The sequence below is a fragment of the Haliotis cracherodii genome, unplaced genomic scaffold, assembly GCF_022045235.1.
Source record: "Haliotis cracherodii isolate W230 unplaced genomic scaffold, xgHalCrac1.p SCAF_6, whole genome shotgun sequence".
NCBI lineage: Eukaryota > Metazoa > Mollusca > Gastropoda > Lepetellida > Haliotidae > Haliotis > Haliotis cracherodii.
Window position 1 is genome coordinate 46,809,463 of NW_027266319.1, and position 15,502 is coordinate 46,824,964.

The 15,502-nt window shown below is 40.7% G+C and overlaps 1 protein-coding gene across 3 annotated transcripts in view; it reads left to right on the forward strand.

Annotated features, from left to right (window-relative positions):
* The window catches only part of LOC139446728 (uncharacterized), a 122,382-nt gene that overhangs the window by 59,747 nt on the left and 47,133 nt on the right, over positions 1-15,502 (forward strand). For all 3 annotated transcript variants that reach the window (XM_071228027.1, XM_071228025.1, XM_071228024.1), the window contains one exon: positions 7,306-7,444. In XM_071228027.1, coding sequence (XP_071084128.1) covers positions 7,306-7,444 — 139 coding nt within the window. The remainder of the gene's footprint in view (positions 1-7,305; positions 7,445-15,502) is intronic.

Below are 15,502 nucleotides of genomic sequence, written 5' to 3' on the forward strand. Positions count from 1 at the left end.
CAAAATATTCGAGTGTTGTCATGCATATATGAAATGGCCTATAACAAGGTAATTACCTTACACCTGTCCCGAGGTGATGACCTCACACCGTCCTGTGCATTCTCCCAGGTGCTAATGTCACCAAGTTGGGGGTGGTCTCAAAATATTGCTGTTATTGTACTTAATTGACATGCATTCATGGGGTAGCAATTTAGGATATGTACTGCATTATATTTGCTTGGAAACATGATGGACTAGTTAAGAGCTATGAAACAGGATGAGTATTGGAAGTTTGCGGTTTTGGAATAGAGAAGTATTTGTTGTTCTACAGATGGTTTCTTGAGGTAGCATTTATCTCCGCCGATGATGTATATGAATCTGTACTTTTGAATGTTATGTTATGTCTGCTACAAACCCGTTACACTTTGCCACGTCTGACTGGCGTACATGAGACAACGTAACCGTGTTGTGACGCCAGCACATGTCTTGTACTTTACAGGTTTCTTATTCAGCCGAATTTTCTCCATGAGTTGACCTTTCGTTTCATATGGTAGCAATGCTCAGTCAAATTTAGAATTTTGATATTGTGTTAACAAATCACTGATTAAACTTCAGAAATCCTTCAGAAATACATATCATAGGATGATGGTATTTCTCCCACTTGTCTGATTAACTCTCAGTAAAGCTCTTTACAGCCAAAAATTTCATTTTGGTCTAAAAAAAGGCAACAAATGAAAAGGGGTTACATTTTAAGAAAATGTTTATTTGATTTAAACCATAATATTAATTTAGCATAACAGTAGTAATCCATGGCCACCACTCTTGGTGCATTTTCATCTGAACTGAATTTTGGGAATAGAAAAAAACTTATGACACATCTCAGCTTCAAGGCACCGTTTCTATTACAGCATCAACTGTGCCTGTCATTATAGGAATGCAGAAGATTGAAGGTGGAAATATTTTCCTCTCATATTTGACTTAAGCGTTTCCAATTTCTGTGTTTTTACAGCAAATTCATCAGTTGCTCTTTTTAATTTTCTTTTCAAATTGTAATTTTCCATTTCTGGAGATATCATTTTCTTCTTGTTTTGCATTTGTGTGTTTAACTTACTTACTTCATCCTTCAGGCTATTAACTTCCTGTCCAAGGCCTTGCAATGCCATAACCTGATCTGGTTCTCTCTTAGGTACCGGAGTTTGTACTGGCACAATGAAATGCTCAGCTCTGTATTTCTCCTTAAAGGGGCACTGATCTAACGCAATTCCCCGGGACTGGTTGTTGCCTTTGTTATTGTTTTTCCCCAGTGAGTACCCGGATGTATAGCCGAAATCTAGACTAGTTCGCGACCTCTGCTGCGCCATTCGTAAGCGCATTACTCACTTTTATGGGTAGTAATAAGGGCGTATGGTCACATTGACGATGTTTTGATAAGTCACTGGCTTGGTAATTTTGCGATTTTCGTTTACACTATTTCGTCTTGTAACACAAAGTAAATATTTCACCTGAGCATTGCTTTTTATTTAGTGTGTATATTTTTTTACTGTCAAAATGTGTACCAAATTTATTAAACGTCTAAATATTCAGTTATTTTACAAAGTGACTGAAAAACATTTCTATCTGTATTATTATGATAACGAATTCCAAACATTTTGATGTTTAATGTCATCACCAAGAGACTGAAAATGTTACGTTGAAAAGTACATTTCTATGTTGTTTGGCTTCTAATCCTACATAATAATCTTTTGTGATGTTTGTAGGCCCTTTTGATTGTCTTAATTAATCTGGACAATTTATTTAGTCAAAATGACTGAAATATTTACACATTTTATTAATTGCCTGAGAGAATCACATTTTACAAGTTGACAGTGATATTAACAGGCTTACAAAGGAAAAGACTTGTGAAAACAATGTCTATCGCGCATTGAAGAATTTCCCAACCAAGACGTAGAGAAACAAGAAAGAATCAGTTCAAATGAAGGAAAACAAAATGCAAATGCCATAATTACAACCTACCAAATTTATGTGTATAAATTTTAGGCAGCTTCCTTGTTCGAGGAATGTATCCGTGAATATCCACACAAAGGAACAATATCCCACTCGTCTGCAGCTGTACAAAGAAACATATTTGATGTCACGTGTCTCTGTAACAATCAAATATTTATCGTTTCGGGATATTATAACCCGTGTTTGTTTCTCAACTGATCACTTGGATTGTTCCAGGTGTTTCACATACGTGTCAAGTCTCAAGGGTCGGCTGAGAAAGCCCACGTGACAACTATTTTCATAACGTCCACGGTTCCTAAAAAATCCATTGAGTGATTGATAACAACGATCAACCAATCAACGTATTATCAGTTAACCCTTTGAACAAAGTATATGTTGTTTTTACATCGGCACTTCACGCCATGATATGAGTGTATTCCCTTTGTGTTAGTAAACCTAGACATGTAAACACTCACTTTTGACATTTACACTGTGCAAGATAACAGTGATTAATCAATCAACGTATTTTCTGTTAATCCTTTGATGACTAGGAATGATCCGTTGATTTACAAAAAAAAAGTAAATCAACTGATCATTCATCTCTTGCCGGGCTGCCACGTGCATATTACATAACACACATTTCACCTCACTTCATGCCTTGATTTAGATTGAATAATTACCCCAGACACAATAAATGCCAAATGGGAACCTTTGTCAGGTAATCTAACTGGTGCTACCACTAATTGTACCTGTAATAAATTCATTAACTGAGCATCAAGTGAATGACGACAAATACACAATTGTAGGGTTATACCAGAAAACGTGCATGACAACAAGGGAGTAGAAATCCGAAAATGCTTTCACTGCATGGATACCTTTTTAGTATTAAACTATAACCATCTGGGGTATTTCCAAATGACGCTTCCGATGAGCTCCGCTGTTCTGTTCTTTCTGTCTGTTTGTTTAGGCTGAAGAAATTAATTAACATGCGCCCTTTGTCTAAATCTTTATAGATCACAGTTAACCAATCAGTGTTTATGCAAAAATGCGTAAAACAAATATTGCCTCCAGCCTCCAAGTTTATTTAGCTGTCCTTGCAGACGGTAGCCCAGTCTCTGGTCACGCTGAGTTGCGTTGCGTATCATCCGGGTACTCACGGGGAAAAAACAATAACAAAGGCAACAACCAGTCCGGGGAATTGCGTTAGATCAGTGCCCCTTTAACTTGTCCTTTCTTCTTTTTATCTACTTGCTGTATTCAGTGGCACTTACTCGTTAAGGCATTAAAATTAAGCTGCTGAAAGGGAACATCAAAAACCTGTCCAACCCATTTAGCAAACATTTGACGGTTTCCAGCGGCAAATTTGTGAATTTCAAACACTAACCTATTTGTTTGAAACTTAGTCGGAACTACGGTCACATCAGCCTGTGCTTTCATGCTGTCAATAAGTTGCATCTGTTCAAGAAATGGGAACATTTTCAAACTTTACTGCTCATTTTCCAAACTTTTTCTACGCTTTTTCAATGCTACGTTTCTGGATCTTGATCTCAGCAATGAAAAGGAACCAGGCCCACTACTACTACCTAATACTAAGTGATGCAATGTTTCTCTTGAAGAAGTTTTTTCACTCACAAAGTTCACACACAAAATGATCATGAAGCCACTGTGCAACCTTATTATTTTCTGACAAACATTGAGAATAAGTTGATGTAAGATGAGATTCACAATATCTCAATTTTCTTTAAGTATCAATTAAATTCTGCTGGTGATGTTCAGGATACACATTCGATGTACACCCCATTGTGGCCGAATGAGACTTTTTCAAGTTGCATGTTCTGAAGCAACTGTTTGACAGGTCTCTTATTTCATTAATGTGTGATTCTGATTTGAATTATTACAGTGAATATAATTCTGATGTGGAAACAACATTAATGTTAATCTTATCACAGTCTATGAAAAGGGCAGTAACAAGTGGAGGGGTTTCTCCTCCCCAGCTAATACTGGCTTCAGTCAGTTTCTCTACCTTCACAGTACTCATGACTATACAGTCTGTATTGTGAAGCTGTTACCTTCAACACTTCCACTTCAATTTAAAAGGGGGAAAATTAAACCATTACTAAAATGAAAATTGCCACAATCAAATAAATTGACAATTTTTAATATAAATATAACAGATTGTGCACTAAATATAACACAAATATATACATTAAATATAGCACAGGGTGGGGGGAGAGAAGATTATTCCAATCTGCCCTGCCCCATCCCCATCCCCCATTAATCATTCAGATGGCTGTACATTATTTCACACAAGTACACAGTACTTTACATTAATTAAAACAGAAATTTAGTTATTTATTGTAACACCTATATAATATCATAATTGTTCCTCCTACCTACTTGAAATTATGTTTTTTAATGATAATAAACATGTTTAAGTCACAAACACATGACATTGACAATGTTCAGCCTGACAAAGTTAATTTATAGCCTAAAAAACTAGCACACATCCATCAATAAGCCCTATATCATGGGTTGCAGTGTGCAAAACAATGACACGATTACCTTTCCCTCGTGGTCTGGGGGTGCTTTTTGTCCATCTGCCGATAGACACATGTAGTCAGTGGAATGATTCATAAAGGTAAATTATCTGGACACCCTGACTGTTATAGTTATGAATGGTTCGGAGATAATGTGACCTCATAGACAGGATGGAATATTTTCCCCTGAAAGGTGCTCAGTCATCGCCACGCTCAGTATTTCAAAATCCTATCTCTTGAAGAACAAAAGTTAGTGCAGTCCGGGAAACATTAATTGTATCTTTAATTCCTCCCAAATACTACTACAAGTCAGTGTTACCTTCTGCTCATTAAGCTTGTACACTATACGCCTATTCACCCTGTATCAAAGCTGTCGAATATCCTTTTACTTCCCAGTTTTGTTTTCGAGGCCACCCCTATACCTGTTTTGTTTTCTTACCATACTGTAGACTTGATAGTATGACCTGAAAACCCCATAGCTTGGGCAGTTTAGTAATTCACCCTATCTAAATTAATAAATGGTTTCCCTCTATCTCTGTGAAGTGTAAAGAACTTGTATACATTTCCCAGTACGGACTGCATATCGTGTACCATGGTTATGGCTATGCTAGTGTAATGTTACATGCATCCTGGGAGCAGTGTTGACAAAAAAATCCACGCAGCTTCATTTTGTCATTTTAGAAGATGAACATCTCGAATTTTCTCAAAATGATTTTTGTGTGTGGATTAGATATTTTATGAAGACTACATTATTATCATTATACCGGAGTCACGTACGCATATTTCTATAGTCCATTTCAGACTGTCATCACTGGACTTAGAATAAATGTGAACTTCCTGTTTTCGTTCGATTTTGTCTCCTGTAACACTCAACACTGACACACCACCCCTTGCCCTATGTAAGTCTTCCCTGTGACACCCCACCCCTTGCCCTATATAGGTCTTCCCTACGACACCCCACCACTTGCCCTATACAGGTCTTCCCTGTGACACCCCACCCCTTGCCCTATATAGGTCTTCCCTGTGACACCCACCCCTTGCCCTATACAGGTCTTCCCTGTGACACCCCACCCCTTGCCCTATGTAAGTCTTCCCTGTGACACCCCACCCCTTGCCCTATATAGGTCTTCCCTACGACACCCCACCACTTGCCCTATATAGGTCTTCCCTGTGACACCCAGCCCCTTGCCCTAAATAGGTCTTCCCAGTGACACCCCACCTCTTGCCCTATATAGGTCTTCCCAGTGACACCCCACCTCTTGCCCTATATAGGTCTTCCCAGTGACACCCCACACCTTGCCCTATATAGGTCTTCCCTGTGACACCCCACCCCTTGCCCTATGCAGGTCTTCTCTCCGACACCCCACACCTTGCCTTATACAGGTCTTCCCCGTGACACCCCACATCTTGCCCTATATAGGTCTTCCCTGTGACACCCCACACATTGCCCTATATAGGTCTTCCCTGTGACACCCCACCCCTTGCCCTATATAGGTCTTCCCAGTGACACCCCACCCCTTGCCCTATGCAGGTCTTCCCTGTGACACCCCACACATTGCCCTATATAGGTCTTCCCTACGACACCCCACCCCTTGCCCTATATAGGTCTTCCCTGTGACACCCCACACATTGCCTTATACAGGTCTTCCCTGTGACACCCCACACATTGCCCTATATAGGTCTTCCCTACGACACCCCACCCCTTGCCTTATACAGGTCTTCCCCGTGACACCCCACATCTTGCCCTATATAGGTCTTCCCTGTGACACCCCACACATTGCCCTATATAGGTCTTCCCAGTGACACCCCACCCCTTGCCCTATATAGGTCTTCCCTGTGACACCCCACACATTGCCCTATATAGGTCTTCCCTACAACACCCCACCCCTTGCCCTATATAGGTCTTCCCTATGACACCCCACCCCTTGCCCTAAATAGGTCTTCCCTGTGACACCCACACCTTGCCCTCTGTATGTCTTCCCTGTGACACCCCACACCTTGCCTTATACAGGTCTTCCCTGTTACACCCCACACCTTGCCCTAAATAGGTCTTCCCTGTGACACCACACACCTTGCGCTATACAGGTCTTCCCTGTTACACCCCACACCTTGCCCTATAAAGGTCTTCCCTGTGACACCACACACCTTGCGCTATACAGGTCTTCCCTGTGACACCCCACACCTTGCCCTATACAGGTCTTCCCTGTTACACTCCACACCTTGCCCTATATAGGTCTTCCCTGTTACACCCCACACCTTGCCCTATACAGGTCTTCCCTGTGACACCCCACCCCTTGCCCTATACAGGTCTTCCCTGTGACACTCCACACCTTGCCCTATACAGGTCTTCCCTGTGACACTCCACACCTTGCCCTATATAGGTCTTCCCTGTTACACCCCACACCTTGCCCTATACAGGTCTTCCCTGTGACAGCACCCATCTTGCCCTATATAGGTCTTCCCTGTGACACCCCACACCTTGCCCTATATAGGTCTTCTCTGTGACACCACACACCTTGCCCTATATAGGTCTTCCCTGTGACACCACACACCTTGCCCTATACAGGTCTTCCCTGTGACACCACACACCTTGCCCTATACAGGTCTTCCCTGTGACACCACACACTTTGCCCTATACAGGTCTTCCCTGTGACACCACACACCTTGCCCTATACAGGTCTTCCCTGTGACACCACACACCTTGCCCTATACAGGTCTTCCCTGTGACACCACACACTTTGCCCTATATAGGTCTTCCCTGTTACACCCCACACCTTGCCCTATACTGTCATCTTCATTCACACAGAGTGGCAGCGCAAGTGTCAACCAAAGGGAGACAACTGCATGCCTTACACGGAACATCTTGACACTTCCACCAAGTGTATTCCGGGAGATCACCAAGAAACTGATGGCACCTCTTGAAAGAGACTGGCGTGACCTGGCAGGTGAGTGTTAAACATCCTTACATATCTTCCCTTCAACTTTAGTACACTAGGACCAAAAGTCTGTCTGATGTTAATTCTTATAATTATTTATATCACTATTTTATACCTCGAGGGATGTATTACACAATTTCATTTAATATGTGTGACTTCGTGTTCAAATTGACAGCCATATAACAACCAACTGTAACTCCTAAAAAATAGTTCATCAAAAGGAGATGTTTATACATGAGTGTATGTATGCTCAGCTTGCTCTATAGGAACATCGTTTGTAGCTGGGTTACAACAAATAGATCCAAGTGACATCATCATTAGATGATGCCGATTGAAAGTGTTTTCATCTTTGATTGATTGGCTGATCATCAAAGGTGATTATAAAGATGTGTCAAGTAGATACAAGGGGTGTTCATTAAAGATTTCCTCTTACCCACTTCCGATGGGCCTAGTGGAATGAAACTTGGCATAGGTATTAGTCTTTCTCCACATAGGAACCACCAAGAGTTACACACTTCTCCCATCGTTTTATGCAACTATGGAGACCTCGCTTGTAAAAGCCCTCATTTTGCGTCTCAAACCAGGACTTGACTTCAGAAATCAGTGTTTCATCATCTGTGAAACGTTTTCCCTTCAAAAATGACTTCATGGTTGGAAAGAGGTGGAAGTCAGATGGTGCAAGGTCAGGAGAATAAGGAGGATGTGGAAGGATTTCATAGCCACAGGACCGTGCTTCTGTCTGGGCAACATGAGAGCTGTGTACTGGAGCATTGTCTTGCAGGAGACGGAAACCCTTGGTCAGCATGCCACGCCTCTTAAGCTTGATAGCGTCCCGCAATTTCTGCAGCAGTGAAGCATAATAAGCTCCTGTAATTGTGGTACCCTTTGCCAAGAAATCCATCATCACTACTCCGTGCTGGTCCCAAAACACCGTGGGCATGACCTTGCCTGCAGAGGGTTGGACACGTGCCTTCTTTGGGGGTGGTGACTCCACATGCTTCCATTGCATTGACTGAACTTTAGTCTCAGGATCATAGTGATTGACCCATGTTTCATCCTGTGTGATAAGTCTGTCAAAAAAGTTTGCCTGTTTTTTTTGCACATGTCCAAAAGATCCTTTGAGCAATTGACTCGTTCCTGCTTTTGGAAAGGTGTGAGCAGCCTGGGAATCCATCGTGCAGACACCTTATGCATGTTCAAATTGTCATGGATGATTTTTTCCACAGACCCTACACTGATCTTGACATCTTGTGCTAACTGGCGAACAGTTATACGTCGGTCTGCCAAAATGGCGGTCTCCACTTGATGGATAGTGTCCTCATCAATGGCTGAATGGGGGTGACCAGGAATGGCAGCTGTTTCCACAGATGTCCGATCACACTTGAACTGGCGATGCCAGAGTTTAACGTCATATGATGGGGCATCTTCCCCATAAGTTGCTTTCATTTCATTGAAGTTTCTTTTGGTGTGCGACCTTTCAAATATAAAAACCTAATCACTGCTTGGTATTCTACTGGCTCCATTGTCACACCCTACTCGATCATAACCCCTGTAAAAGTGGTAAGATTAATAGTTTGGTGCTGCAAATTCAGACATAATCCATAGATACATGTATCATTACACATGTGAAATTTCAACCAAATATGATAACCCTAAGTGGTTTAGGGGAAATCTTTAATGAACACCCCTCGTACTAAGTTGAATTTATAGTTTGCTGTAGACTGTCACTGGTCAATTTAGACGTGGATCGAGTTGACGGTTTGGATGTGCATTTCTTCGTTTTGTTCACTGGGATGGATCATAGCGAGGATATCCTTGAACGGGCATGCAGTTAAACTCTGACTTATCCCAGTGTGTGTTAAAACGCTAAGTTCAAGAGTAAAGGGTCTAAGTGATCAGAAACAATGCTTATGTATTTATTCATGACAGGCAATTCACTTGTGTTCCTCAGTAATGTGGAAGTTGTCTGTCCGTCTTTACATCGTTTTAAGAATACAATCTCAGGAAAAACATATAAACGTCAAAATGTGTTGTTCATACACTTATGAATGTCAGTTTCATGGTCATGTGACCAACCACTCGTCCAATGGAAAAGCTGTTTATCGTATAAAGTCCACATTATAAAAATGTTGTGTGGTTCATGTCATTGTCTGTGTTTGTTGTCTTGTCATTAGTCATTGGCCCATTAACTTTCAGTTTCTTCCTTGAGCCAATTGAAAGGATGAGCTGGAGCCTTTGGCATGATCTTTGGACTTTGTTCATTGTTAAAGGAAAAACTGTTTTTTAAAATGGAAAAATATCTAACTCATGCCTTTTTGACATTCATGAAAAAATATTGATTTATATACATTCAAGAACTGATTTACCTCATGTTTTTTACCATGCTTGATATTGATATATGAAAAGGTGAGTGGCTGTCAATCATCATGTCAAACACATATACATTTTATAAAAGTGTTACAATGGTTTTTTTCTTCACCAACACCAAGTACAGCATGTAATTTAGATTGTCTATAAAACTGTATCTACATTCTTCAAACTCATAAGGGATATTCACTGCCTTGGTGAAAGTGATGGTTTTCTGTTTGCTTCTTCTCTCAATGTGTGCAGCAAAGTTGACGGTATGCCACTGATTACAGACATGACATTTACCATATTTTCTTGAGTATAGTGCGCACCCTTGTATAATGCGCACCCTCCTCTAGCTGATTCAACATTTTGGAAAAAAAATAAATTTGAATATTATGCGCAGAAATAAATTACACCGTACTCCTTCAGCGAATTCCGGTAAACAAATGGGTGATGACAAACTTGGTCAGTACGCATTTGAAATTTGAGATACAAAATCACCAGACATGTTGATTTACCGTTTAAATTGTATTCTTTGTTCAGCTAGGCATTGTTTTACATCCAGGGATTAAGATTACCTTGTGCATTTTCTCGTAAACTAAACCGGAAAGAGCAATCAGCTGTACACGTTTTCTTTGCATCTACCAGTGATTCGGTCAAGACACACCCAATGATATAACTTTACAGGATTTTAATGCAAGGATTGGTAAAAATTGTATCTGAAACTATTTATTTATAAGGAATAATATAATCCAATATCTTGTTATTTTAGTTGCAGCTTTAATGAATATATTTAAAATAATAATAACCCCAAGCTAAGCAGCTGATCGCTATTGACAGTTATTATTTTTCACGTGGAACCAGTTTGACCAGTCACCGTCGAGGCTCCTGCGCACGTGATCGCGAGAACAACGTGTTGAAATAGAATCATCCAACTATAACAAATATGACTTTTAACGAGTCAAAGTATGGCATTTATGTTATATGTATCCATTCTCTGTCAACTAAAGTTCGTTTAAAGGCGTCAATAGCGGTAATCTGACCGTGGTTGCTGTTAATAAAGTTGAGTTGTGCGATCTTCTGATCGCTTCACACACGATTTCGCCAAAATTAATTAAAACAATATTAAAAGGAATTTTAAATAAAATTTATGAAATAAGTTAGAAACATAAGTCAAGATATACAAAGAACTCTTTTTATAGGCAGACGGTGTAATTACAAGATTAATTTGCGTACTTCAGTATGGATTTGTTGACATGGTATTTCCGGTTTTACGTGCTCACGGTAATGTCTTTGCGTTGGGGGTAAAAAACATCAAAACTCATGATGTGTATAATGCGCACCCCTTTCTACACAGCTGTGTTTTTGGGAAAAAAAGTGTGCACTATACTCAAGTAAATACAGTATTTCACAGTATCTCTCGAAGGATAGTTTGGGGGGTATCTAATTTTTTGACTGATACAACTTCCTGAAGAAATTGTCTTTTTTGTGGAGATTCTTGGTAACAATTGATCCTCATCAACCTGTGCTTGTGAGAGATGACTTTAGTGATAAGTAGTCAGCGTCGTTGAGTTGGTTGTTTGCATGTCATCGTACCTGGATGGCATGGATTTGTGCTCACAATATCAATCACTGGTATTCCTGGCCCAGTCATACTAAATGTCAAAGCTGGAAGAATGCATTTAGATCACAGTAGTTCAGTGAAACTTGCTTTGTTTCCTCCTTATAGGTCTGGGCTGCGTGTGACCCAAGGCTAAAGCCCTGTTTATACGGCGACATTTGCACACGTGTGTATTTTTTGCATATGTGAGCAAATTTGACTGTATGGAGGCATTTACTCATGTGCAGATTTTACTCATGTGAGTAAATTTACACCTAGCTGGGACTAGGTGCAAATTTGCTACAACCTGTGAGCATATGCAGTTTAGATGTGTATTTTTTGCTACCGTGAGCAAATTTGGTCATGTTGAGTTATTGGTTTTTAATCCTCATTGGTCAAAATGATACCAGTTGATGTCTAGACTTCATACAGACCATACAGGCAAAAATGGCTAGCAGAAAAAGAACAAATGAGGGCCAAAAACAAGGGTCTGTATGGAGCGACGATGAAATGAAATGTCTCTTAGGATTATGGGAAGAGAATTGTATTGAAGAACAACTTGAAAACCCCAAAACAAATAATGGGTCTATTTATAAAATGGTTGCAAGCGAAATGGCTGAGAAAGGTCCCGAGAAAAGTCCAGATCAGTGTAAAGTACGCATTCATACTCTATAAAGATTGTACAGAGAATGTAAAACAAGCATGAAAAAGAGTGGTAAGGGTAGGAAAACCTTCAAATTATTCGAAGAACTGAACGTCATTCTCGAAAACAGACCAGCATCATCGCCGCTGAAAGTGATTGATACTGTAAAGAAGAAAGCTGGACTCGAAGAAAGCGATAATGATGATAATGATTATGGGGACATTCCAGTCTGTCAACGATGATCTCAGTAACATTACACCGCTTTAGAGAGAAGATGATCACAGAAAAGAGAAGGAGTCGTCAGACACGAAAGACAAAAATGATGAAGGATTGGTAGAAAAAAGGAAGAAAGAAGAATCAGCTGACAAAGTGAAGAGCGAAAAGAAGAGGATGCGAAAGACAAGGTGGGAAGTGCACTGAAGTCAGTCATGGATGGATTTGGTGCACCCAATGAGAGAGCAGAGGACAAAGTCGTGGATATTGAAAGACGAAGACTTGATTTGGAGAAACAAAAACTTGACTTGGAAAAGCGAAAATAGAATCAGAGGAAAGACAGAAGAGGAAGGAACGTGAACATCAACTCAACATGATGAAGATGATTATGGGAGCAATAGACCAACGACAGGCAGGGCAACCACATTCAATGCCATCATTCCCTGTGAGCATGAGTCCTATGCATTCTGGTGAAGGTCAAGTTTACAGAGGTCAAGGTCCTTCCTCACTCTCGTATTCAAGTCATGGTCAGTCATCTGTGAAGAACTGTATTCCTGTGAAGAATTAAGGACACAACATGCATTTACATACAGAACAGTAAAAGAACCTGCAAGTTAAGCGGAAACAAACTTTATTTTAATTTGTGAAAACGTTTGATATTTGTTGATTTACACTTCACGTTTGAGTGAGTGAGTGAGTTGGGTTTAATGCCGCTTTTAACAGTATTCCAGTTATATCGTGGCGTGTCAGCTTAATGTGGGAGGAAAGCCCGAAGTGATGCAGGTCTCAGACCTGAAACCCACGAGCATGGGTATGGTGCTGACAAACCTAGAAACATAATCGGGGTGAACCGGGATTCCAACCCACAATCAGAGGTTTCTGGCGTGCCGAAGGAACGCAACTCTACACAGCGAATTGCGGCGCCTTAGACGACTGGGCCACCTGTGCTTCACGTTCGAAATCAAGAGTAATAATTCACTCAAGTAAACAATTTCAAATTACAGTGCTCTGTAACCACTAGATTCAAATATTAGTTCCCTGAGAAGAGTTAAAGTGGAAGGGATTTCAGTGTAAAATATCTTCCTGAGCGTGGGAATTTGAAGTAGAAGGAATTTCAGTGTAAAATATCTTCCTGAGGGTGGGGAGTTGAAGTAGAAGGAATTTCAGTGTAGAATATCTTCCTGAGGGTGCGGAGTTGAAGCAGAAGGAATTTCAGTGTAAAATATCTTCCCGAGGATGGGGAGTTGAAGCAGAAGGAATTTCGATGTAAAATATCTTCCTGAGCGTGGGGAGTTGAAGTAGAAGGGATTTCAGTGTAAAATATCTTCCTGAGAGTTGGGAGTTGAAGTAGAAGGAATTTCAGTGTAGAATATCTTCCTGTGGGTGCGGAGTTGAAGCAGAAGGAATTTCAGTGTAAAATATCTTCCCGAGGATGGGGAGTTGAAGCAGAAGGAATTTCGATGTAAAATATCTTCCTGAGGATGGGGAGTTGAAGTAGAAGGGATTTCAGTGTAAAATATCTTCCTGAGAGTTGGGAGTTGAAGTAGAAGGAATTTCAGTGTGAAATATCTTCCTGAGGGTGGGGAGTTGAAGTAGAAGGAATTTCAGTGTAGAATATCTTCCTCAGGGTGGGGAGTTGAAGTAGAAGGAGGTTCAGTGTAAAATATCTTCTTAAGGGTGGGGAGTTGAAGCAGAAGGAATTTCGATGTAAAATATCTTCCTGAGGGTGGGGAGTTGAAGTAGAAGGGATTTCAGTGTAAAATATCTTCCTGAGGGCGGGAAGTTGAAGTAGAAGGAATTTCAGTGTAAAATATCTTCCTGAGGGTGGGGAGTTGAAGCAGAAGGAATTTCAGTGTAAAATATCTTCCCGAGGATGGGGAGTTGAAGCAGAAGGAATATCAGACTAAAATATCTTCCTGAGGGTGGGAAGTTGAAGTAGAAGGAATTTCAGGGCAAAATATCTTCCTGTGGGTGGGGAGTTGAAGTAGAAGGAATTTCAGTGTAAAAGATCTTCCTGAGGGTGGGGAGTTGAAGTAGAAGGAATTTCAGGGCAAAATATCTTCCTGTGGGTGGGGAGTTGAAGTAGAAGGAATTTCAGTGTAAAAGATCTTCCTGAGGGTGGGGAGTTGAAGTTGAAGGGTTTTCAGGGTAAAATATCTTCCTGAGGGTGGGGAGTTGAAGTAGAAGGGATTTCAGTGTAAAATATAGTTCTGAGGGTAGGGAGTTGAAGTAGAAGGGATTTCATTGTAAAATATCTTCCTGAGGGTGGGGAGTTGAAGTAGAAGGAATTTCAGTGTAGAATATCTTCCTGAGGGTGGGGAGTTGAAGCAGAAGGAATTTCGATGTAAAATATCTTCCTGAGGATGTGGAGTTGAAGTAGAAGGGATTTCAGTGTAAAATATCTTCCTGAGAGTTGGGAGTTCAAGTAGAAGGGATTTCAGTGTGAAATATCTTCCTGAAGATGGGGAGTTGAAGTAGAAGGAATTTCAGTGTAAAATATCTTCCTGAGAGTTGGGAGTTGAAGTAGAAGGAATTTCAGTGTAAAATATCTTCCTGAGGGTGGGGAGTTGAAGTAGAAGGAATTTCAGTGTAGAATATCTTCCTCAGGGTGGGGAGTTGAAGTAGAAGGAGGTTCAGTGTAAAATATCTTCTTAAGGGTGGGGAGTTGAAGCAGAAGGAATTTCGATGTAAAATATCTTCCTGAGGGTGGGGAGTTGAAGTAGAAGGGATTTCAGTGTAAAATATCTTCCTGAGGGCGGGAAGTTGAAGTAGAAGGAATTTCAGTGTAAAATATCTTCCTGAGGGTGGGGAGTTGAAGCAGAAGGAATTTCAGTGTAAAATATCTTCCCGAGGATGGGGAGTTGAAGCAGAAGGAATATCAGACTAAAATATCTTCCTGAGGGTGGGAAGTTGAAGTAGAAGGAATTTCAGGGCAAAATATCTTCCTGTGGGTGGGGAGTTGAAGTAGAAGGAATTTCAGTGTAAAAGATCTTCCTGAGGGTGGGGAGTTGAAGTAGAAGGAATTTCAGGGCAAAATATCTTCCTGTGGGTGGGGAGTTGAAGTAGAAGGAATTTCAGTGTAAAAGATCTTCCTGAGGGTGGGGAGTTGAAGTTGAAGGGTTTTCAGGGTAAAATATCTTCCTGAGGGTGGGGAGTTGAAGCAGAAGGAATTTCAGTGTAAAATATCTTCCCGAGGATGGGGAGTTGAAGCAGAAGGAATTTCGATGTAAAATATCTTCCTGAGGATGGGGAGTTGAAGTAG